The 24,861-nt window shown below is 37.2% G+C and overlaps 4 protein-coding genes across 4 annotated transcripts; 2 read left to right on the forward strand and 2 right to left on the reverse strand.

Moving 5' to 3' along the window:
* The first annotated feature begins 1,151 nt into the window (after positions 1 to 1,151).
* On the forward strand, positions 1,152 to 4,383 carry LOC123874403. Its single transcript, XM_045919708.1, has 2 exons — positions 1,152 to 1,658; positions 1,764 to 4,383. The coding sequence occupies exons 1-2, from the start codon at positions 1,567 to 1,569 to the stop codon at positions 3,502 to 3,504; spliced, it is 1,833 nt and encodes a 610-aa protein (XP_045775664.1). The 5' UTR covers positions 1,152 to 1,566; the 3' UTR covers positions 3,505 to 4,383.
* A 1,989-nt stretch (positions 4,384 to 6,372) lies between these two features.
* On the reverse strand, positions 6,373 to 11,639 carry LOC123874407 (protein pygopus-like). Its single transcript, XM_045919714.1, has 3 exons — positions 11,257 to 11,639; positions 9,499 to 10,990; positions 6,373 to 9,140 (listed from the first exon to the last, which is right to left on the reverse strand). Exons 2-3 carry the CDS (start codon positions 10,842 to 10,844, stop codon positions 9,020 to 9,022), a joined length of 1,467 nt encoding a protein of 488 aa, XP_045775670.1. The 5' UTR covers positions 10,845 to 10,990; positions 11,257 to 11,639; the 3' UTR covers positions 6,373 to 9,019.
* Positions 11,640 to 11,787: 148 nt separating this feature from the next.
* On the forward strand, positions 11,788 to 15,195 carry LOC123874409 (39S ribosomal protein L2, mitochondrial). The gene is made up of 6 exons (XM_045919716.1): positions 11,788 to 12,108; positions 12,700 to 12,812; positions 13,097 to 13,232; positions 13,744 to 13,824; positions 14,423 to 14,554; positions 14,948 to 15,195. The coding sequence occupies exons 1-6, from the start codon at positions 11,883 to 11,885 to the stop codon at positions 15,151 to 15,153; spliced, it is 894 nt and encodes a 297-aa protein (XP_045775672.1). The 5' UTR covers positions 11,788 to 11,882; the 3' UTR covers positions 15,154 to 15,195.
* Positions 15,196 to 15,790: 595 nt separating this feature from the next.
* LOC123874400 (ubiquitin-like modifier-activating enzyme ATG7) lies at positions 15,791 to 24,501 on the reverse strand. Its single transcript, XM_045919706.1, has 11 exons — positions 24,192 to 24,501; positions 23,319 to 23,514; positions 22,567 to 23,013; positions 21,854 to 21,960; positions 21,235 to 21,379; positions 20,821 to 20,979; positions 20,020 to 20,208; positions 19,293 to 19,448; positions 18,499 to 18,614; positions 17,408 to 17,693; positions 15,791 to 16,854 (listed from the first exon to the last, which is right to left on the reverse strand). Exons 1-11 carry the CDS (start codon positions 24,392 to 24,394, stop codon positions 16,816 to 16,818), a joined length of 2,043 nt encoding a protein of 680 aa, XP_045775662.1. The 5' UTR covers positions 24,395 to 24,501; the 3' UTR covers positions 15,791 to 16,815.
* Positions 24,502 to 24,861: the final 360 nt, after the last annotated feature.

The raw sequence follows: 24,861 nt of genomic DNA on the forward strand, positions 1-24,861 counted from the left end.
GAGTTGGTTTCAGATAAAAAGACTGCACCACTGCATAAGTTCTAAGTTAAAAACATTTTTACCAGATTCCAACAGTACTTAAATATCAGTTAATTGTCGCTTGGCTGGCTTAATAGCTAGGCTCTGTCGTAAATAATTCTTGCACACTGGTATAAAAACTAATATTAAAACATTTAAGTAACAGACAAAATAATAAATCATCACAACCGATATATAAAGTTTGGACTATTATCATGTAAAAATAAGCAAGTTTACAAGCTGTTATCAATTCAAAACTAATTTAAAACTATTAGGGGAAATGGCACAAGACAGTAGACGAGAAAGATGTGATGCGACCTGCACAATAACATATTATTATTCACTATGTAAAGAAAAATGTTGCATAAATCATGTGTTTACCACGGTAAAATTAAATTTTTAATGGATTCATGCCAAGTAATTATTATTATATAGGTATTGACATTCTTTTCTGCAATTATTTAGTTTTGTTAATTTGGTTTATTCATAGTTTTGTTGACATCAGAATTGACATCCATATCTAATAATTCAACTAGGTATAGTCCAATATTTTTATTCTGCACATTACAATATTTAAATCATTAAATTCGACTCCAGGTAAAGACCCACTGCAGTGACTGAGGTATCATAAAATAGCTGCAGAATTACTCCTTTGTGTCACAACCTTACTGGAGTCTACACTAATATAATCTCAATAGATAATCCTAAAAGTCATTAGTCATATACCTACCGCGCCGCACCAAGCACAGCTACTTTGGAAAAGGGTAAACGAAAAACAAACAAAATCAAAACACCTACTTGAAGCTCACATTATAATGTTCATTTCCAAAATAGCTATCGGCTGTGCTGGAGCGGTGCGGTACAAGTCAGCGACGACCTTTATCCTAAGTCCTACTATTGTATGTACATACCTTATTTTTACATGCTTAGTTAATTTTTTTTTAATTAAAAATCTTCAAAAGTTAAAAAATTGACAAACACATTTTAACACTCTTATACTTAACAAAGCGTATGGATTCATCGTTATTTACAGTATTTTATAGATAACGCGAAATGTTACATGCAAACTAGGGCACCAAATAATAAGTACATTCATTTATTATCAGCAGTTATACGTAAGCATTGTAATGAGGAGTAACAGATCAAAGTGTATTAACTCCACCTACCGAATTATTCTAATACAGAACGGATTTTTTATCTATTTCAAACCTTGAAAACTTATGTCAAATTATGACGCATCAAACTGTATTACTTTTTATTATAAAAAAGAACCAAAAGTAGTCACCGTTTCAAACGATATTAGATCCAGGTTCGTTGCCATATCCAAGTGTATTAAATTTTGTCGCTAGAACAAAGTGTGTTACATCCATAGACATCAAGTACAAGTCATTTCTGAACGCAACAAACTATATTGTTTGTGGTCACTTGTCACTCGATGTCAATATGACAGGAAACATTGGCGGTTATGTTGTCACTGTTGTTGTGTTAATGTTTTTTGAATAATAAAATAGATTTGTTATTATTTTATGGTAATAATCGTATGTAAATATGGAAGAATCAATATTTGTTGGAGAACATTCGGATGGTTCACGAAAACGGCCACGTAATAAAAACCTAAGAGCTCGGCGTAAAGAAGCAAGGTAAGTGTTGTTCGCACTTGTGTATTTTATCACAGCATTTATAGTAATTTATTTTAATGGGTTATTTGCCTGTTTTTGTTTATGTCATAATGTTTATTGTTTCAGATACCGTGATAGTGATCCGGCTTTGTTAGCCTTTAATCCACCATGTACACATACGACAAAACGGTATTCTTGCTGTTTGATTTCTATGAATTACCTGATTTATGCGAAACAAAAAATGTATGACGCCCATACGAAAATTGAGCAGGATAGGCGATTGTCATACATGTTAAGGGTTTCAGGCACTAAACGATCTAGGCCAGTAGCAAAGCCTAAAACTAAGTCCAGAAATGCTAAGAAATTCTCCGTTAAGTATTACATTCCTGTCAAACAAGGGAAAATGATGCCTGTTTGTGCAAAGTTTTTTCAAAAGTTGTTTAATGTTTCTCAAACCAGAATCAACTCAATTGCAAAGGGTGTTTTTAGTGGTGAAGGAGTTCATGAACGGAGAGGTGGAAATCACAAGGCACATCTGTATGCCCAGAAAAAACAGGCCGTTATTGAATTCATTTCTAAACTTGAGGGTAGTATAAGTCACTATAATCGCCTTAAAAGCAAGCGCATATATTTGCCATCCACGTTGTCAATAAATAAGCTTTACAAAATTTACAACAGTCAAGCCAATGAAAATCTTAAAGTTAAAAAAACTTTCTTTGCCACAATATTTTGTACAAAATTTAATATTGGCTTCGGAACTCCTGCTGTTGATGTTTGTAGTTATTGTAAAAGGATGGCGTCTGCCATGAGAGCAGAAACTGATACACAAAAGAAAAACAGTTTGATGCACAATTTGGGAGCTCATAAGTTACGTGCCAAGACATTTCATAAGTTACTAAAAGCAGACTATTCTGATAGTGTCAGACTTTGTTTCGATCTTCAACAAATTCATCCTCTTCCTAAACTGAATATTAGTGAAGCTTACTATGCTCGGCAAATAAACTTTTATACTTTTTGTATTGTTGACCTGAATATGCAGGATTCACATTTTTTTACGTGGACAGAAACGGAGGCCGGAAAAGGCTCAGTGGAAATATCCTCTGCTATACTATCATATCTACAAACATACAATTTTGCCGAATCCAAGACCAAATTGAGACTGTTCTGTGACGGTTGCGGAGGGCAGAACAAAAACATGCATGTCGTTCATAGTTTATGTTGGTGGCTTTTTACTAAAGCTCCTGTACATATTGAGGAAGTTGTTTTGTTCTACCCTGTAAGAGGGCATTCTTATATGCCTCCAGATCGTGTCTTTGGAGTGGTAGAAAAAGAATTGAAGAAGAGAGAAGAAATCATCACACGAAAAGAATATACACAAGTTTACTCTGAAAAAGGAAAAGTCCATGAATTGGGAAAGGAATGGAATACGCTGGATATAAAAAGTCTATCAGAATTCATGAAAAAGATGGATGGAATCAGAGATGCTAAAAGGATTTATATAAAAAAGACAATGGTAAGAAACAAAGCAACAAGGCAACTTAAACCAAGAATAGATGTCAAAATGGAAAATTTCTACAATGCTGATACTGGAAAAGACTATGGTCCAATTATGAAAAGGGGTTTTAAAATTGAAAATATACCAGAGCCTGCAATCATCAACAATAATAATTTACTAAATCAGGCAAAGAAAAATGATGTAAACATGTTACTGAAGAAACGTTTTGGAGAGGAATGGCAAGATAATGGGGAGTTAGAATATTACAAAAAAATTATAAACAGTGATGGTGATGGTGTTACCGATTCAAATCAAGAACAGCAGGAAATGTGTGACTGTTTGGAAGAGGAGGATGAAATAAGTAAATTTTAGTTCAGTGTGTAATAGTCTTCACACCCATGTCAAACTGTATTAAATCCCAAATGTGCCACATCAAACAGTATTATTTTATGGTTAATGCATCAATATGTATTAAATCCAAAAAAATATGTAAAATTTTATTGATAATTAATAATAAGAAGTATGTGGATTTCAGTTTTATTTGCTGATTTGACTTCCAATAAACCCTATTACAATACAAAGTTGTTTGTTTTTGTCCTCTCTTAAAAATATTATGGATTATGCTTTTATCTCAAAAGTTACATTAACGGAGTTAAAACACTTTGATCTGTTGCTCCTCATTTACATTATCGGTTTAGGTACTACCACTATGTAAGGCCTTTTGTATAATTTATAATGCTTGTTTTATGATATTTTACACAGCTGTACTTGACTTTGAAATGTTATCTTCAGTGATGTTAATAATAAAAAATTGTTCATTCGAAATAAATTAGGAACTATAGAGCGCACTTTGGCTTTGCTTCGACTTAAGTTTAGTCAAAACAAGACAGATTTATGTCGGCGATATAACGCGGTCTCGTTTTAACAAGTATCTTAAGTCTGCGCAAAGTCAAACTATGCTCTACAGATTTCAATCTAAAGAGAGAAAGAGAGTTTAGAGATAGTTAAAGCGATTTCTAACTGGCACTTATCCGACAGCCCAGTGTACACGATTAGCAAGAAATTAGTTGGCGAGCAACGAGAAGCGAGTGTGTGGTTGGGATAGTTTTGTCGCTGGGCTATAAGCGATTGTGCGAGTGCGACGGGCGATAACTCGAACAGACGGTCAAGGGATACATATTTTAATATTTGCGCAAACTGCGCGATTGTTTTGATCAAGAGCGTCGCTGAGCGAGTTTTTAGGGTTCCGTACCCCAAAAGGAAAAACGGAACCCTTATAGGATAGGTAAGATAACTATACCAAGTGGGGTATCATATGAAAGGGTATTACTTGTACATTCTAAAACAGATTTTTATTTATTTTTATGCATAATAGTTTTTAATTTATCGTGCAAAATGTTGGAAAAAATACCTGAGTACGGAACCCTCAGTGCGCGAGTCTGACACGCACTTGGCCGGTTTTTCTTTGTCTGATAGCTCATGTCGCTGCGACAAACTAGTGGAGAGTTTTCGTCACCATTGATATATTTATCTCTTTTATTGACACGGAATCATACATCGATTGACCGTTTCTTGAGCGAGAAAATAGTTGTAAGCAATTCCCTTCTTTGGCGGCGATCAGACAAGTGCCTTATTGTAAGAACAAGGTCTAAGACCGCGGATACACCTGTAAGTTTTACTCATGTAAGCTACTTACGTTAATTTAAAATTAATTAACTTACGACTTTATAAGTAATGTACACCCTAAAAGTACGTTTTAGTCAATTAATTAGGTACGTAAGCTACATACGTGAGCAACACTTACGATGTACCTAATCGCAAAATTATGAATAGTATTTTTTTTTTAATATTTTTAGCAGTTTTATCAAGGAAAGGATACTGAGGATACTGTCCCAAAGTTCACAATCATATAAATAAAAGGCCTGTGGTAGAATTTTTAGTACATTAGAATCAATTTTGTTGTTATTGGCGTCATTACACAAGAGTTTATTCAAGTACCCGAATGGTTTCAGCCTAGTTTGAAACATAGCCCTATACGACGCCTTAGTCCCATAAGCATTATAATCGTAACTCCGCCATAAGACTAAACTAATAAGACAGCACTTCGGAAATTATCAGACATACCATTCGTTGTAGTATAGTCTTTTAGTTTAGTGCAACAAAATTGATGCCAATGGCACAAATAAATATTGTTATTTCATTTCAATTAATCTAGTTACTGCGTATTAAATAAAAGTAGGCCCTTTAATAATTAGGTGATACTGATGAAGGCCGCGACTTCGTCTGCGTGGATTTAAGTTTTTGAAAATCCAGTGGGAACTATGATTTTCCGGGATAAAAAGCAGTCTATGTATATCCATGGTCAAGACTAGAGCGACAAGCTATCTTTGGATCTAACATAGTCAAAATCGGGTTAACAGATCGGCTGTGAAAAGGTAACAGACAGACAGACAGACAAGGTTTTTTTAAAACAAATCAATTTTAAATGTTGACTTACATTTGTAAAGTAACTCAACATATAAAATCTGCTGGAAGAATGCTGGAGCATAATCTCGATAGGAATTAATTTCGGACCCGGTTCCGAACGGTGCCCACGGGACCCTTTCGCTGGCCATCAGTCTGTTCATTTATTGTCATAGGGCTGTATCTCATGAACTGTAATGGGTAGAGTTGAAATTTTCAGTGTGTACTTATTTCTATTGCCACTTTAACAACAAATAATAAGAATTTCAAAATGGCCACGATGTAAATTAAAAAAAAAAAACAATAAGTAGGTACATAAACTGGTACGATGGTACGAAACCCTTCGTGTGCGACTGACTCGCACTTGACCAGTTTTCAATTAATAATTAATTCATCATTGCTCTCGAGGCAGTCTAAAAATAGTTTATACTATTTTTGTGTACATGTGCTGTTGCAAAATTAAAATATTCGAGCAATTGCAGGGCCCACTTTTAATTAACTATTATTGAAAATTATGTCGACAGTAAGTAATAATAATAATTCTTATAATTCACATTTATTATAAGGCGGAAGTTTAGACTTATATAGATTATTCTAGAATATATTTACAATATGCACAAAAAGTAAAGCGACACACAAAGGGCCACAAGATTACCGGCCAAGACTATATTGCTTGTTCCAGAATATTTTAACAGAATAGTAATAACACAGCTTCAGCACGGGAGCTGGGTTCACAACATTTGAATATGCATGAATTGTGTCATACTTTTTTTTTTATAACAGCTTTACCTAATCCAAATCCCAGTGCACCAAAGATCATAGTGTGAATAAGACATGTCACACTACAACAAGTGAAAACTACTGCCATAGTGACACAAAACAACTTTTTAGTTGTTATGTGGCAATAGTTTTCACTTGTCATACTCTGCCAATTGTCAAAAATATCCCTTGTATTGTTGTATTGGATTCACACCACACAATGTTACATGTCACACTATGTCGAAACTAGTAACATTATACGTCATTCGCTATTATTTTTCACCCTTTTTATGTCAGTAAAAATTATATCATTCGTCACATTACACACAGCAGTAAATTTTATTGCTGCCTGTGAGCAGTATTGGTCTATTTGCCGTCTCCTTCACTCTTTATGATCTATAAGGTGTGCCAGAAATAAGGTTCAAGTAAAGCTTTTTAAAAAAAAGTAACAATAATTATTGTAGCTGCTTGAAATGCACCTTGAAAACAAAGTTGATTTCCTGATGATAAAAATAATCTAATAAAAAATCCCATTAAATTGCTTTAATTTGATGGATACTTTAACCACAAAGTAACTTTAATTTTTCTTTAACATAAAGTTAATTGAAACTTTACAGTTTCTGCGCAATTTAATGTCACAAATCCATTTAATAAAAATTCCTGTCTAAATCCTATATCACACTTTTGATTTGCTGTAAAACCAGTTAAGCGAGAGATCATTAATTACAGGGACATGATGAGTGACCTTTACTTAACTGCTTATACAAAACAAAGTAAGCATTGTTGTAAACACATTTACAATATCCATCCCGCACTACGCCGAAAAAGAACGCACCGCACGCATGCGTACATATGCACCGCACGCATGCGTTCATACGCACCGCACGCGTGCGTTCATACGCACCAATGCAACCAATATGTTTATGCGTAGATGGTGCGTACGCTCATTTGCAATAATCCTGCGTGCGTATGAACACGCACCAACACAACCAATATATTTCATGCGACATTTGTGTGGCAACCTAGCACACTATTTTTCAATAGAATTGGATTTCAGCGTAGGTATGTTGCGCGTATGCGCTGCGTTCATACATTTCAAGAAGGGACCTTTACTTTTAAATCTAATCAAATCATAGTACTTGATCAGATGATCTAAGTTCCAAAAAATTCTTGCACCATGCAACATCTCTTCACATCGCTCCATGCTCGATTGTTGATTTGTGTTCTGGCTGTATAATGTACTGAGTGATATGGAAAGTCCAAATCTAATGCTATCCTTTTCCACAGAGGGCATTAGGAAAGAGATATCAATATGAAAGGCATGTCATTTTAGTTTAGTTGTGTACACCAGAATTAACCACACTAATAAGGTACTATGATTTGATTTGACTAAAGTTAATGTTGAGCCAGTGTGGTGAGATATTGAATATGTTTCTACCTTGTGATATAGTCTTAGACATATTAGTAGTTAATTTTTCCTTCTCTAAACCAGATGCCACACATCCTTTACACTTTTGTCAATACTAAAGCATACTCACTCGTAAAAATAAATATAAAACAGACTAGTTATTGACTGTCTGCAATTACAAAAATTGTTTCGTCGCTTGTTGAATTGCATTTCAAAGAGTTTTCGAGTCTACGCATTCATCTATCACACATCTAAATTACCCATGAGATCCTTCTTAGGGCTTCACTGACTTAAGGCGCAAACACATTACTACGATGGTGATATGACGCGTCAGAGAATCATACAGAAGACGTGACAAACCACACTATAGCCTGGCAATGGTGCTCTGGCGTACTCCGACACTCACGCGCCCTTCGAATGGTTGTCCTTATCAGGCCAGTTTAAGTTGTGAAGCATGAAAACACAGTAATGTGTTTGAACCTTTACATCACATGGCTCAAGTTCAGCAAAAAACCTGCCATTCAAATGTGGATTTTTAGTAATATTCTATATTTAATTACTATATCAATAGTGGGAGCTTGGAATGGCCGGCAGTATGGCTTTGCTTAGTATACAGTGCAGCTGGAGTACGCATTCCACGACTGAGACAAAATGTATCTCTCGGTTGAGGCAGCAGGCGGCATGCCCACACCAACCGCTCTGTGGGACTTTACAAAGCCTTGTCAGGCTGCATTGCTTATATTGAGATCTATAGTGTACTTTAACTTTGGTCTTGAATGAAGTGAGCCTATGAGGCCGAGTGCAGAGAAGGGGGATGTGGCGAGTGAATGGAGCCAACGACATCCGTAGCAAAGCGAAGATCGAATAGGTGAAGCTCAATGAAGGGATGACGGAGCAAGTCTTTTGGCATAGCTCATTTAAAAAACAGTCAGTTGACAAATTAGTTCATTTGATAAATAGAAATAAGACTAACTAAAATTAGTCTAGTTTGAAAAAAGATTTACAGCCAGAACTAGTTTTTACTAAGTAAAATGAGTTTTAACTGTAATATATCTACAAGGCATAAATTCTCTTTCATTTGAATGACAAGTTGAGTGCTAGAGCAGTACAATGCTGATCAGTGCTGACCTTTAATATGACCGATTCCATTCAATAAATTAATTTCATAAAGTTCATGATGTAGTGAAATAAATACTTGTGATGGGTGTAGATGTCCACTCATATGATGTCGGGCAGGAGGGGTTGGATAGCGCATCGCTATGGTTTGAACTTCACAAGCGGTATGTTCTTAGAATGTAGGCACTTATCACACACCCACTCTGCATACACTTCTGCCGTCAGTAACTGGAACGCGGGCTCCGTTAGGCCCGTGCACCCCCTGGAAGAGTTATTAGTAATTTTTTTTATACTTGAAGCCTAATATTGATGACTTTCAAAGATTTTTGGGCTTCCATATCCTTATTTGTCTGTCAAGAAAAGGGAATCAAAATCTATAGGGTACTTCCCATTGACCTGAATCATGAAATTTGGCAGGTAGGATCATGAATCCTACATGCCTGAGAGTGCTCCATAATGTTCTCAAAGTGTATAAAGTCTGCCAATCAGCACTGGTCTAGGGTGGTGAACTATGGTCAAACCTGTCTCATTCTGAGAGGAGACCTGTACTCAGCAGTCAGCTGGAGATAGGTTGATAATGATTACTATGTTGTACATCTAATAAATTTGACAATTCTCACCTGTGAAACCAAAAATTGCACCCAGACTCGCAAAGAATAGCTTGATCATTATCATGCACCTCCTTGTGACACACTCCACAGGGGTATATTGGAGGGGCATTAGGGTTCTGGGGGTTGAACACCATTGGCTGGTCCGGAGGATATACTTTCCCCGCACTCACTGGCATCGGTTTAGGTCCAAACATGCCCATACTTTGACCCATGGGACCAACTCCTTGGCCTCCTGGCCCTCCCATTGACATGCCACTCATTCCAGCCAGAGGTCCACAATTTCCCATGCTACCTGGCCCAGGACCCATTCCCATAGATCCACTACCACCCATACCCATAGGCCCACCATGCCCCATGTGATTACCAGAATATGGAGGCCCAGGTCCCATTGATGTCATAGGGCCATTGCCTCCCATAGGACCGCTTCCCATTCCTGAGCCCATCGGACTGCCGTGTCTCATCCCACCACAATGTCCTGGACCCATTCCTGCATTCTGCATTTGACTTGGGGACATTATTGAATTGCTAGGACCCATAGATCCATTTGAACAGCTAGGCCCCATGGGTCCATTCATACGAGGGTTCATTCCTGGTCCACCACCTCCCATCGGCCCGTTAAGTGGCCCATTCATTGAACCAGCACCTAGAGGACTGTGCATCGGTGGCCCCATCGGACTGTTACTCATGTGACTGCCGGCCATTGAACCCATATTCATTGGACTGCCCATTGGTCCCGACGACATCGGTGATCCCATTGGCATGGAATTCATTGGACTCATTGGACTACCCATCGACCTTGATGTAGGCCCCATACCTGGGCCCATGCTGTGATTACTCATACCCATACTCGGCCCACCCATAGGTGACATGCCACCCATGTGACCCATTGGACTCATATTCCCCATAGGACTTATCCCACCTCTTGGTGGCATCTGCTGACTCATAGGGCTCATCGAGTGAGGTAAAGGGCTCATGTGCCTCATTGGAGGTCCGCCCATACTGTGCCCCATCGGACCCATCATTCCCATTGGCCCATTCTGACTCATCATAGGCCCATTCTGACTCATCATTGGCCCATTATGTGACACTGTTGATGGAGAATCATCAAAAGGGTTTGATGCAACAATCGTATCTCCATAACCCGTTAGAGGTGGTGGCAGTAAGTCTTGTGCAGTGGGCGGAGGCTGTGGAGTTGTTAAGGCATTGTTTGCATTTGATGTTTTTCTCCTCTTTTTTGGATTGCTGGGTGCTGGTGCTGGAGGTGTGGGCGTATCCATAGGCGGCTTAAAATCTGGGGGCCCCAGCCCAGGGCCCGGCAGCCTGTATGACGGCATACCTGCCAGATTGTGACTCATCTTGATATTATTCTCTTCCAGCTCTAACGACCATTATGGTAAAGTTTTGACTAAAATGATTACTTTAGATAACATATTCGCACATAAGGCATCGCATTGTCACGAGAAAGCGCAATAACGTGCCGGAAGACTGGTTGTGTCTATTTCTGTAACAAAAAAAAATACTACATTACTGAGCTGCATTTCCGACGCATACTTCATACACCAAATATTTCATGAAGCCGTCGATTATTAAGTTTGTGTTTACAAATAGTGGCTGCAGGCGCCAATGGTTACGTTACGAAGGAGAGCAAGAATAGAGACACAGGTAACCTGCTCATTATAAATGCATAAAAGCCCTCGACTCGTCAGTAAATTGTACACTCACAGTTACTATGCACCAGATAAAAGGGGAATAAAAATATAAACTCACAGCATTATCAATTTAGCATCGGAATTACTGATTATTTTTTGTCCTCATCGAGACTCCAAGGCAGGCGTGCAACATATGACAAAATACCAAAAGTAAACCACTTCTTAACTCTTGTTCTCTCTATTCACTGAAGGTGTTCAGGTAGAGTATTGTTTTAACACACGTGAAGTACACTTATAGCATGAAATACCAGTCCATTGAATGCATTTTTATTTACGACTCACGATATTCCAAACAACACACGCCACATTCACGATGTATTTTTATCAGAAAATTGCCGCTAGGGGTCGTCCTTTACTTTTTTTCTATAACAAATAGACAAAGATAAACTAGGTAATAAAAAAATGTTAAACTTTAAGTTTTATTTAAAAATATGTAGAAGATTTTTTCTCAAATTTTACTTTCATTGCTAAAGAACCCACTAATTCAAATTATATTCTTCTACGTATTCTTCTCACAAGATTGTTAACAACACAGAGTACAAATGATGAATGGACGGAGGTTTCTGGTTTTTGGTCTATCTGTCAAGTGTCATTTTATTGTCAAATGTCAAAAATTCACTTTGTAGGTTATAAAACATAAAAATAATCAGAATTCAGAACAGAATTTTAATTTAAGTTGAAGCGATGGCTTTAAATAGGCTATTTGCTAGTTTAACTTTAAGTGCAGCGCCGAGTGTTATTGGTAGAAAAACAGTACAAGTAACCGCAGTTCGATATGCTAGTATGCCGAAGCCTGTAAAGCCCAAACCTGGATTTGGAATAAGCTATCGAAGAACAGTTCATTTCCCAGAAGAATATACTGTAAAACCTTTGGAAGTTACCAATCTAGCTGGACGAGATCCTGTTTCAGGTAAATTGAAAATCTATTTAAAAAAAAAATGTAGTCATACAAACAGAAATAATTGTATGTCGGCCATCCTCTTAACCGATTTTATTGAAATTTGGTACTGTGATAGCTTGCACTTTTTATCCCAGAAAAATCCAATCTTGCAACCATTTCACCCTCTTAGGAGTGGATTTTTGTAAAATCCATTCTTAGCTAATGCATTAGCTTTTGAAGAAACCTATCTTCCTTTCAAGTTGATAATAACAATAGTTAATTATAATTCCTTATTTTGCCGCCCTTGGTAGGTGATTGTATGAAATAGTTTATACAGCTTTTTATAATTTAAAACTAATAACCTAAGTGCCAATTTTCACATCTAACTTTAAAACATTGGATTTTCATATAATCTTGCAACCCCCATCTCACCTCTTGGGGGTGGATTTTCTCAAAACCTTTACTTATGTCCTAAAAGGAACCTATCTTCTAAATTTCATTATTGATGTATTTGATTAATGTTTAATTAATATCATTGCACTAAGACATACTTTAAAATAATTGAAAAAGAATCTATACATGACCTAATATGAATATTTTCTGAGTCTTGAATATTTGTAGGGAGACTCGTAGCCAAAGGTATTGGTGGAGGAATCAAGCACAAGTATCATTGGATTGCGTGGGTCAGAGATGGGCCAACAGAAGGCCCACCACAGGAAGAAAAAGTTATTCAGGTATATTCTTTACAAATACTTTATCCACAAAAGAAGATAGTTTAGTGCTCTCTCTGTTACATAATCCCATATTAATGATAGAGACCAAAATCTCAGTGGGCGTTAACCATTTTGAGTCACCAACCAAGTTAATCAGTCGCCCAAGAAAAACCTGCAATGGACAACTTAACCCTACTACCTCGCTTTTAGCTCTGGTTGTTTTTCATATATTATAACTTATACATACATATTACCTACATAGTTGAATCTGATTTTGACTTTGACTTATGTATGTAACATTGCAGGTATTAGAATGTGGTTGTAGAACAGCCCACGTGGCACTGGTGGCGGTGGGTGACAAGCTGAAATACATACTCGCTACTGAGAACATGAAGGCTGGTGATATCATTAAAACTTCCAGACATCTGCCTCGAATACCTGGTACATATACTGAAACATATCTATTCATATACTTGTAATAATACTGGATTGACTGCCAAACTGAACACACAGCCTAAACTAGATCTTGATTTTTTTTTATTTCTAAGCAAGTTAGCCCTTTACTCATACTAAGTGATAAGTGATGATGCAGTCTAAAGATGGAAGCGCGCTAAATTGGAAGGGTTTTATTAAACCCACACCTTACCACCACCATACCGAAACGCTAAATTGCTTGGTGGAATGGCTTTGCTGATAGGGTGGTAATTAGCCACGGCAGAAGCCTGCCACCAGACCAGACCAAGAGACCAATTAGAAATTAAACAATAAATTCCCAAATTGCCCCTACTAGGAATCGAATCCGGGACCTCCCACTTACAAAATTACAGCACTTACCACTGCATCAGGGAGGTTGTCAAAATTTGAACTTAAATTCAAAAATATCCACTTGTTGATTTTTCTAAGCCATTTGGAGAAAAAAATAATTGTAGGTACTGTTTTGTAATTTTTACAGTTAGAGCAAATGAAGGAGATGCTTATGTTTTGGGAGCTTTGCCACTGGGTACAATAGTTCACTGTATTGAAAAAGAACCAGGTAATATACCTTATTTTTTAACTTTTTATATATTATGTATAACGTAACTTAGACCAACTACACTTTCATATGAACAAAACAAATGTGAATGCGCTTTCGTACGAATTTGATTCGTACGATCGCGTATGAACACATACGAACAATCCCGCCCTTCCAAGCACTATGGGAGCGCGCTATTACTTTACAAAATAAAGAATCATTTCATTTCAAAAAAACACCAAGACATACAAATGTCGCGAGGTTTAAGAGGTTTAACAGTTTTAGTTTGTGTGTCCTTCTCTTATTACGTCACTACTCACTACCCATATTGTAAATGTGAAAATGTGTTTGTTTGTTGGTTTATTGGTTTGTCCTTCAACGCCGCAACGGAGCAACAGATTTTGCTGATCTTTTACATGAATATAGTTGGAGACTTAGAGGCTACTTTTTATCCTGGAAAATTAAAGAGTTACCACGGCATTTTTGAAAATCTAAATTCTTGTGGATAAAAACTTGGGCACCAGCTAGTTGGTAATAATGATTGGTCTAAAATTTTACAATCAGTACTTACAAATATAATATTGAATAAAAAAAAGTGTTTATACTTTGAACCTGTTAGGCACAGGTGGTCTATACATCCACGCGGCAGGCACGTACGGCACGATACTGCGGCGGCAGAACGACCGCATCGTGGTGCAGATGCCTTCCAAGAGGCTCTTCAGCTTTGATGAGCACTGCATGGCAGTTGTTGGTATGTTCTGCATGGCATTTCTTATTTTATTTTTATTCAGATACAAGCTAGCCCTTGACTGCAATCTCAACCTGGTGATAAGTGATGATCCAGTCTTAGATGGAAGTGGGTTGACCTGGAAGGGGTATGGTAGTTTTTATTAAACCCATATTTCTTTGATTTCACACGTTTTACACGGCATCGTACTGGAACGCTAAATCGCTTGGCGGCACGGCTTTGCCGGTAAGATGGTAACCTAGCCACGGCCGAAGCCTTCCACCAAAAAACATCACATACACAAGTACATTCAGTGTACATCTGAATTTAATCACATATTTTTATTATGTGCACATCTCAAAAGGTCTGTTTGATATCCCAATTTTGAGTTTTACCATAACTTTTTGATTTCTCCAGGTCGTCTATCAAACGTAGACCATGGAGATACACCCATAGGTTCCCCTCAACGCAACAGATGGCTCGGCAACAGGCCACGGTCTGGTCTTTGGAAAAGGAAGGACGGCAGACACGGCAGGAAGATCCGACCTCCGAAACCGGTGAAAGAAATTCACGCCCGAAAGAAGTCCCCACTGCCCGCGATTGTTTTGAATATGACCCCTTAATTAATGTTTTCAGATCGAGTAAATTATAAGTATTGTAGTTTTGATTTGAGTTTTATTTTCCTCCTAACATAATAAAATCGCAATTATATGTATTCCAATACTAAGCAAAAAATCGAACGTGGTAAGGTCTAAGGATTAAATCTGTAGAGCATACTTTGACTTTGTTCAGACTTAAGTTTCAGTTAAAACAGTTTTAGTTAAAAGAGATTGATTTATGCCAGTGGTACAACGCTGTCTCATTTTAACAGTATCTTAAATCTGAGCAAAGTCAAAGTGCGCTCTTAAGATCTCAGTCTAAGAAGTTAGGTCAGACCTCAGAATAGGTATGCAAGTGTAAGGTTGTTAAAATTCAGACTTATTTGCATAGCGTCACAGTTGCTTTGTATGTAAGAGCTATGCTTTTTCGAAATGTTGCTATGAGTGAGTGACTTAAATACCTACTATTTCTATTGATCTTATTCAGTTACACCACAGGAATGAGGAAGGCTCCGTCCGCAATGACCTTTAAATTAATAGTGACTTTTTTCGCGAGGCAATTAAATGCAATTTGACTCGCATAGCACTGTTTAATTAACTATTTCTCGAATATTATTATTACTATTTTCATACATAGATGGAACTTAATGAAACGAAATACTATGCAATACATTTTTATTGGAACTTTTATATTCAATAAATTATTCTTACATAATATTATTATAAATAAAATAGACAATACAATAAAATAGATTATAATTTTATAACACTATTAAATGCTTTCCTATTTTTATTATTTAAATGACAATGCAATGCAAGAACACTCCAATTCTATATCATGTTTATGATTAAAGCACAAACCAAACATTTACAAATAAGTATATCACAACAATGAGATTGTGCTGAGATTTTTTTTGCTAAGCGTCATTGAGATATAGGAATCTTAGCAAATGCATTGACACCAACTTTGTAGTACACAAAACACTTGAACAATCGATTTGATTACTTAAGGCTTGCGCAGACAAGGGACTTGTCAGCGGAGGACATCATCCAGGACCGCATCATAGCAGTGACACTGCGCGGCCTGCTGCTTTGCGTCAGAATATTCTCTACAGACCGTCTTCTTCTTGTCCCATGACGTTATGTTGGCAACATTGCAGGCCACACAATAATCAACACTAAGGGTGAGATTTTATAAAGCGCATTTTGACTTTGCTCATACTTAAGACACTGTTAAAACGAGACAGCGTTATGCCGCTGGCATAAATCTGTCTCATTTTAACTGTAACTTAAGTCTTAGCAAAATCAAAGTTGCAATCTATAGATTTCAACCTAAGTTTCAAGGAATAAAGCTAACAAAGCAATGATGCCAACATGACTGTTACAAATTATAGTGAGCGGTCTGTATGTCACGACGCGCTTTGCAGTGCAGCTTTAGTGCGACATGCGCCATACGAAATGATTGAAATAATATTTTGGGGCTTAGTGCAGCGCCGCTGTAATGCAGCCCGGCCTTAGTGACCCATTTTTGTACCCCGCGGACAATAGTTTCTAGTCTGCGCAGGCCATTATAGTGAGGCTATCCTTTTTACAACGCTCTTAGAGGAAAAGGATGTCTTGTTTTTTTGTAGATTAAATTTTGTGTACGAAAAATTTGTTTACATTGATAGAATATATATTTTTTTATTAAGTACTTTCTTGATCTTCATCGGAAAACGTGAGAATCTGTAAAATGAAAAAAAAAAAAGAAGTTAGTTGTTCATCATCAGCCATCACCATCATCAACCCATCGCCAGCTCACTACTGAGCACGGGTCTCCTCTCAGAATGGGTGGGATTTGTTTGGCCCTTGGTACCACGCTGACCAAATGCGGATTAGCAGAATTCACACACCATTGAGAACATCATGGATAACAACATGTTCCCTCGCCATTGTATGACACTATGACGAAAACATTCACGCAAGTGCCAAAAATACCTGTACAAAGTTTCAAGTCAATTAGCCGACCGAAATAAAACAAAAACATTTTTTTATCATACTAGCCCAGCATGCTCATTGCAATGCGACTCGCGCATCAACTTTTGTACGTTGATGGTATTACTGTGCCGGAAACCTTCACGGAAGTGTCAATAAAAACTGTACTAAAATTCAAGTCATCCGGATGATCGATGCGTGAACACATAAATACAGACAGACGTTAATTTTTATAATATAAAATAGGTAAGGAAAATCATTTCTTACATTAAATTTTATTTATAACAAAAACTGTATAACTTACATCAGTCATTTCCGCGGTCAGTTGCAGTTCAGACAACCCAGTTATTTCTTCCAAATAGGTGCCACTATTGAAGACATTCAGTAAGAACTCTATGCCTTCCGCTCTATACTTGTCTATGACGACATCGGAACAGGCTATACATTGTTTGAACTTCGTGCATGTTGGCACCACTGTTTGGTAGGAATGTAGGAAGCCGCGTATGGAATGCGGTATCGGGCCAAGGATGCCTTGGAATTGGGGGTCAATTTCTTCCTCCGATATGTAATATAGGGCTGGAGCTTGTACCCTGTATGTGTAAAGAAAAATTGAATTTATATCTTTTGTATTTAATCCATTATCCAAACTTCTCGTAAAATTATGGGGGAAACTGCATTGCAATGAAACAAAAGGGCAATCAACTATTCTACATATTATTATGAAAATTCAGTAAGAATGCATAGAAATTTTAAACTTTGTTTAAAAAATACATGATAATTTATATAAGTTTCGTATGCTAGAACCCACTTGGTCTCTGTAGCAATGTCTAGCAATTTTATTATGAAAATTAAGCCAGACTTTATATTAGTATCCCAAATAAAAACATTTCATGTGAAAAATAAGGGTCAGTTCCTATCAAAAGTTTCGGCCAGTAAAAGTACTGATATCAAAAATTATGGCCAGTTCTTTGCTAGGCTTGGTAAATGGAACCATACAGTTTTATATGGTGTATCTTCTTCGACCACCTTCAAGCTGTCATTGCATTCATAGGGATCCTGTTAAAATGTGTTTAAATAATTTATGTCTTAATATTAACACCGCAATTCAAAGCTCATTTGGACTGGCAATGGTTTTCTTGTTTTCAGCTTGTTAACATTTTTGTACCTATTTCTTCCTTTGAATTTTGCCAAGACATGCTTTAGTTGTGAATATGTACGTCGTAAGAAAAAATCTGTCAGGGATTTCGTGAAATACATATAAAATAGAATAGAATACAAATATTTTTTTTTCCAAAAAACTTTTACATGGAATCTACACTGATGTCGCTATTTAAATGCGACATAATAGGCCAGTTTTAGGAGAAAACCTATCTTAAGCTACCCATTACCGTGTACCTAAGTGTGTGCTGTAACAACGCCACGAGTATTTCCACCGCCAGCGCGCCAGCTATGGCCGCCACGCCGGGCCGCGTCACCGTGCACTGCTGGTCCAATGTACGATCTTTTTGGGACTGGAAAGGGAACAAACAAATATTAATCAAAATGTCATTTTTTCTTTTAAAATATAGAACACTAGGTGATGCCCGCGATTTCGTCCGCGTGGATTTAAGTTTCTAAAAATTCCGTGGGAACTCTTTGATTTTCCGTAAAAGTATGTCTATCACCGGGATGTATGCTAACTGTACCCATGAAAATCGGTTTAACTGTTGGGCCGTGAAAAGCTAACAGACATACAGATTCACTTTTACATTTATAATATTAGTATGGATTTTAAGAGACAAAGTAATTGGGGTTTCAAAAGTGGTTGTTGAACAAAAATCAATTGGCACCCAAATATGGGGCTGACAGTAAGTTGGCGCAATATTTTGAATGATAGCTTACATTCCCGGGGGCAGTGACGTCATTCAGAAGTAACAGCCGAGTTGGTCCCCGGCACATGTGCTATGTGCTATGTATGGCAATATTCTCAGGGTTGGCACAGCGTACTCTGTGCCGCATCACCAGGTAGCTGTCGAAGCCTAGCGCTGCGTTTATTGCTATCTGAAAGTTTGTAATAACTCACGTTCCCGGGGGCAGTGACGTCATTGCAGAAGTAACAGCCGAGTTGGTCTCCCAGCACAGCGTACTCCGTGCCGCATCATCAGGAATGTTTATTACTATCTGATAGTTTGTGATATCTGAAAACTCACGTTCCCGGGGGCAGTGACGTCATTGCAGAAGTAACAGCCGAGTTGGTCTCCCGGCACGTATGTGCTGTGTATGGTGGTATTCTCAGGGTTGGCACAGCGTACTCCGTGCCGCATCACCAGGTAGCTGTCGAAGCCTAGCGCAGCATTTATTACTATCTGAAAGAAAACAAAATTAAAATTAAATTGATACAATCTGTATTGTTTTGATTGAATTTTGTCATTTTCCTGCAACAATGCATTTTAGTTAATAATTATTATCAGACATTGTGGCTAATTCTGTTATACTTATATGATCTTTAAACTAAATTGATAGGTCTATGCTTTCCGTTTCCACAGGGAGCATTATGAAAGGGATAGCAATATAGTTATAGTACGCGACAGGTCGAGATGGCAATCGGGGGTATAAGGAGGAGGGACGTCCCGTACACCCGCACGTCACCTGCGCCATCATGCACTGTGTTCCCTACGCCTTATACCCCGATTGACATCTCGACCTGTCGCGTACTATAGACCTGCCATATTGGTTTCGTTTAGAATTGTGTACATGTTAGCCATACAGAGGTGATTGCGAACGTCATACTGATACAGACCTAACCACGGTCGAATACTAAAGTTATAAAATAAAAGTAGACAGTAATCACTACCTTTATTAATTAAAAAAGCGAAAGTATGTATGTTTGCTGGTTTGTCCTTCAATCAGTAAGATTTTGGGAATTATAAATCCTACCTTTCCATAATGTGCTGCAATTAGAGTGGGTAACCACCTCGCCTCTCTCGTGTCTAAGAGAAGGAATATGACGTCGTGGCTGGCTATGGCTTCAGTCAGTTGGTGGATGTTATTGATCGTTTCCTCTTTCAGAGACTCGCCTACCGGGTGCCCGGGCATTGGAATGTGGAGGTCTAGGCCTTCTGATTGCTGAAATTAACGATTAGATTTATTAATGATTAGACTTAAATATTTTTCTATATATAATAAAAATTAACAGTTAAATTTTTAGCTACAGCTATTTTTTTAGCAAACCTATGTGACGTTTCGTCGGTTTCAATGACAGAGACAACGCTCTGCGAAAGCGTTATCTCCGCTATTATTTACTGCCGGGCACTGTAAATATTCACATTTCCATTAGCGAATGTAAAAATCCAACATTAGTTCCATCACTAGTGTGTGAGTAAAAAAAAAAACTTTTGACGGCCTCGCTGGCACAGTAGTAAGTGCTGTGGTCTTATTAGTGGGAGGTCCCGGGTTCAATTAACAGTAGGGGTTTGGGTCTTTATAATTTCGAAATTTCTGGTCTGGTGGAAGGTTTCGGCCGTGGCTAGTTACCACCCTACCGGCAAAGCTGTGCCGCCTAGCGATTTAGCGTTCCAGTACAATGCCGTGTAGAAACCAAAGGAGTATGGGTTTAATGGAAACTGCCATACCCCTTCCAGGTTACCCCGCTTCCATCTTAGACTGCATCATCACTTACCACCAGGTGAGATTGCAATCAATCTTGCATTGCAATCTTGAGTTTAAAAAAAAACTTACCACAGTAGGAAGAATAAGTTTCAAGTTTTCGGCTGCCGCTTCCGCCTTGCGTTTGCCGCCGTTGAGACAGTCTTGGAAATTGAACAAGACTTGTCGCGTCGGGTTGGAATATGAAACCTTGCCGTTATCCACGAAGGTTATGTGACGGAACCCCCATGCCTGTAAGATTTCGTCACCATCACTTCTTGCGTATAATGCGTTGAGAAAGGACTCACCATATTTGCTCTATTTGTCAATTGTCATATCAAAAGTATGATCTAGTAAATCATACTTCACATGAAAGTTGTCATATAAAGCAAGTCCTTTCTCAAAATTTACGCATTATAATTGGCTAGTCTCCGTTGAGATAGTCTCCGGATAGAGTTACTCGTAGATCCGAGAACTGATATAGACTACTTTTTACCCTGTGCATACCAAAAGATCTCTCGCTACATGACATCCTAAAGTGCCAGCTCCTAGTAAAAGGCATTTGGTATCTTTCATAACTTGCATATTGAGATCGGGGACTAGACGCCACTGCATCAACTTTATGTTGAGATCGGATGACGTATCTGCTAATCTGAAACAAAATATTTTTTTATTGATAATATGTAGAGTAAGGGCGTTTGTGCACATTTGACGGATCCGTCAACATACAAATCCTAAAAACACGAATGATTGCACACGCCTACGTACGTTTCGTGTTATTATATATACATGATTTTTTTCACATCGAGTCGTATTTTCACAAAACGAACCAAAATCCGAAAGAGTGCACAGATGTCCTTATTATTATGAAACACAACAGATTGATAGCAGCGAAGCAGTACTTTGACTCTCTCACTCAAATGGGCGATAATAGGCGCTGCCCAGCCAATGAGATCCTGCATACTTAATTTAATTCACTTAGACCTGTTAATAAGCTCCAAAAATAGTTTGTAAGTTAGTACTCTACTCTTTATTTTATCATTAAATTTCTCCAAATTTTAAATGGTAGATAGTTTAAAGATAATTGTGTCCCTGAAACATATTTCTTGTTAAAATAAAATCTTACTTAATTGGATCCATTGAGGCAGACATATTCGCTAGTTTAGGCCCAAAGTTCCCTCTATCATTTCTTTCCCAACCGACCCAACCTACATTTTCTGAAGATTGGACATTCTGAAATTACATTGTTTTTATTAGAATATGAATTTAAAAAAATCCATAATGTGGCCCTGACCTGTACTAAAATGATTTTATTTCAAATATTTTTTACTATAATTTTTTTAGTTAATATTTTGAAAGTATTTTATTTTTATGAATAACTAGCTGATGCCCGCAGCTTCGCCCGCGTGGATTGGTCAGATCCCCTGCAGCATCAGGATTGAGGAGTTGGAATCCAAATTTTTTATAAAACAATGTCGCAAAGTTCCTCTATCGATTAAAAAAGAAATCGGTTCAGAAATCTTGGAGATTTCGGTGTACATAGGTAGAAAAACACAACTCCCTTTTTGAAAGTCGGTTAAAAAAGTAGCCTATGTTACACCCTGATCAATCCTCTACTTGTCTGTGAAAATCCCGTCAAAATCGGTTCAGCCGTTCCAAAGATTTGCCTTTTCAAACAGACAGACAGACAGACAGACAGACAAAAATTTTAAAAACGTGTGATTCAGTGTTGGTATCGTTCAAATAACCATATGAGCTTAATATGAGGTAGTTATTTCGAAATTACAGACAGACACTCCAATTTTATTTATTAGTATAGATGAGTAAAAGTACACAAACCTCAGGTACTGTTATATTAAAAATATGACTACAGTCAACGCCTCCATCTTTGCTGCATCTTATACCAATAACTTTTAGCTCAGTTCCACACAAAGTTGACCTGTATTCCAAAAGAGCTGCTAAAAACAACCGCAAGGGCCAGCCAGGGTTTTCATTGTCACTAGGATCCGTAAATGCTAAATACTTATTTGATAAATCAATGTTTGACTTATCAGTTTTATCAAAAACTGTTGATAAAGTTTCTACTCTGATAACATCATTTCGTTTATCAATCACAAAGAAGGTTTTCTGGTTTTGGTCTAATAGTTGGTAGCTTTTTGATAATTCTGCTAACTGTTTTTCATTAAATTGTGTGCTGATGCTTTTGCTTCTCTCTTTTAAACAGACTGTGGGTTGACTTGGCGAGGGAAACGCAAACCAGTAGTAGTAATGGAATTTTTTTAGATCCTGTAAAATAAGAATAAATTAGCATTAAAAAAATATTCAAAAAAAAAAATTGTATGAATGTTATTTATGACTAGATGATGCTTACAGTCTGTTTGGATTTAGGTTTAGGCAAACACATAGGATATAGACAAACATATTTTTTTTTAAAGAAGAGAAGATTAAGAAATAATATCTTAATTTTTATTACCTATGCTTATGTATCCTAATAAACACTTCCTATTATGGTTTTATCTAAAGATATCACAGATAAGTGAAAAAATAAAAACATACAGCTGGTTTAGAATATATTGAGTATAGATACTTACAGCAAAAGACAGTATGAAGAAATTCAGCAGACTGCTTGGGTTATTTATCCAGTTCCTTCTCTTTATATTAGCCCATATCATTTCACCCACACTGTTGAGCAGCATGGCTTTGTCAATTGATTTGAAGTCATCTATTGTGTTTTTGTTCATAAGTGTACCCATTATGCTTATGTACTGCAGTTCTGCTTCTGGTTCTCTAGGAGAGAAAGTATACAATTTCTAATAATTTATTTAGCTTTAAAAATATATTATGATATAGCATAACTAATTATTATTTCTTCATTTTGAGGCATATAAATAGATAAGAGCAAGAAAGAATATGTTATCCGAACTTTTATATCCAAGGGGCAGACTGATTCTTTTACTAGTCCAAATTCAAAGGGCTAAGATCAATCTAGAAACGCTTGATTATTGTTTTGTAAGACTTCCCTATATTATAAATACAAAATAGTCATAATAAATTTTGGAGGTTGATATCAGCTATTTTTAACTGCAGACTGGTTTCGACCCACAGGCTTGTAGTTTAGACATCACTGGTCTAAAATAGTGTATAATTGGTGTCATTTTAATGACCTTATGGGACTCACTCCAGCTTCGCTCAGGTGAAATTTCAACCCATAAACAAAACCTGGATGAAAAATCTCAAGTTTCTAAACCAAGTGATTTGAACTGTATGACAGTTATGTTGATATTTCAGTCAGTCAGTTTCCACTTTAAATAAATAGGGCCTCCGACCGCCTTTGTAACTGATAATAAGCTGATATGAGTATAAGGCTTTTGGGTAGCCCTCAAATCGCCAGGTTAGGCCAGTTCAATAGTAGCTTTTTGAATTTCGTCTTAAAAACAAAAACTTGTGCTTAATTTACAACTTACTTATTAAAAGAGGTACCATCGACCTCAAACACGGCGCCAATATCATTTCGATAGGAAAATCGACCGTAAATTTGCTTTGTTGTCTCATTCAATTTGTCCACATTCAGTTTCAAATCTGTTAAACTGTGCCAGAAGGACGGGTGAACAAACGACGTGAATGGAACATACTGTATTATGTCCTCTTTGGTTTCAGGCGCAGACATAATTATTTAATCCTGATTTTAAATTGCACAATCTACACTGATTTACACAAACGAAAAAGAAAAATCGATAAAGTAAATATTTTCGATTCAAACATTCGACGTCAAAATTCAAATGTCAATAGCCAAGTTGTCAATACAGTAGGCTGTGTTGTTATCGTTTAGAAATTCATCAATATTTTTATTTATATACTAGCTGATGCCCGCAGCTTCGCCCGCGTGGATTGGTCAGATCCCCTGCAGCATCAGGATTGAGGAGTTGGACTCCAAATTTTTTATGAAACAATGTCGCAAAGTTCCTCTATCGATTAAAAAAGAAATGACGCAAATCGGTTCAGAAATCTCGGAGATTTCGGTGTACATAGGTAGAAAAACACAACTCCCTTTTTAAAAGTCGGTTAAAAAAGTAGCCTATTTTACGCCCTGGTCAATCCTCTACTTGCCTGTGAAAGTCCCGTCAAAATCGGTTT

This window comes from Maniola jurtina, chromosome 18, assembly GCF_905333055.1.
Source record: "Maniola jurtina chromosome 18, ilManJurt1.1, whole genome shotgun sequence".
Lineage (NCBI taxonomy): Eukaryota > Metazoa > Arthropoda > Insecta > Lepidoptera > Nymphalidae > Maniola > Maniola jurtina.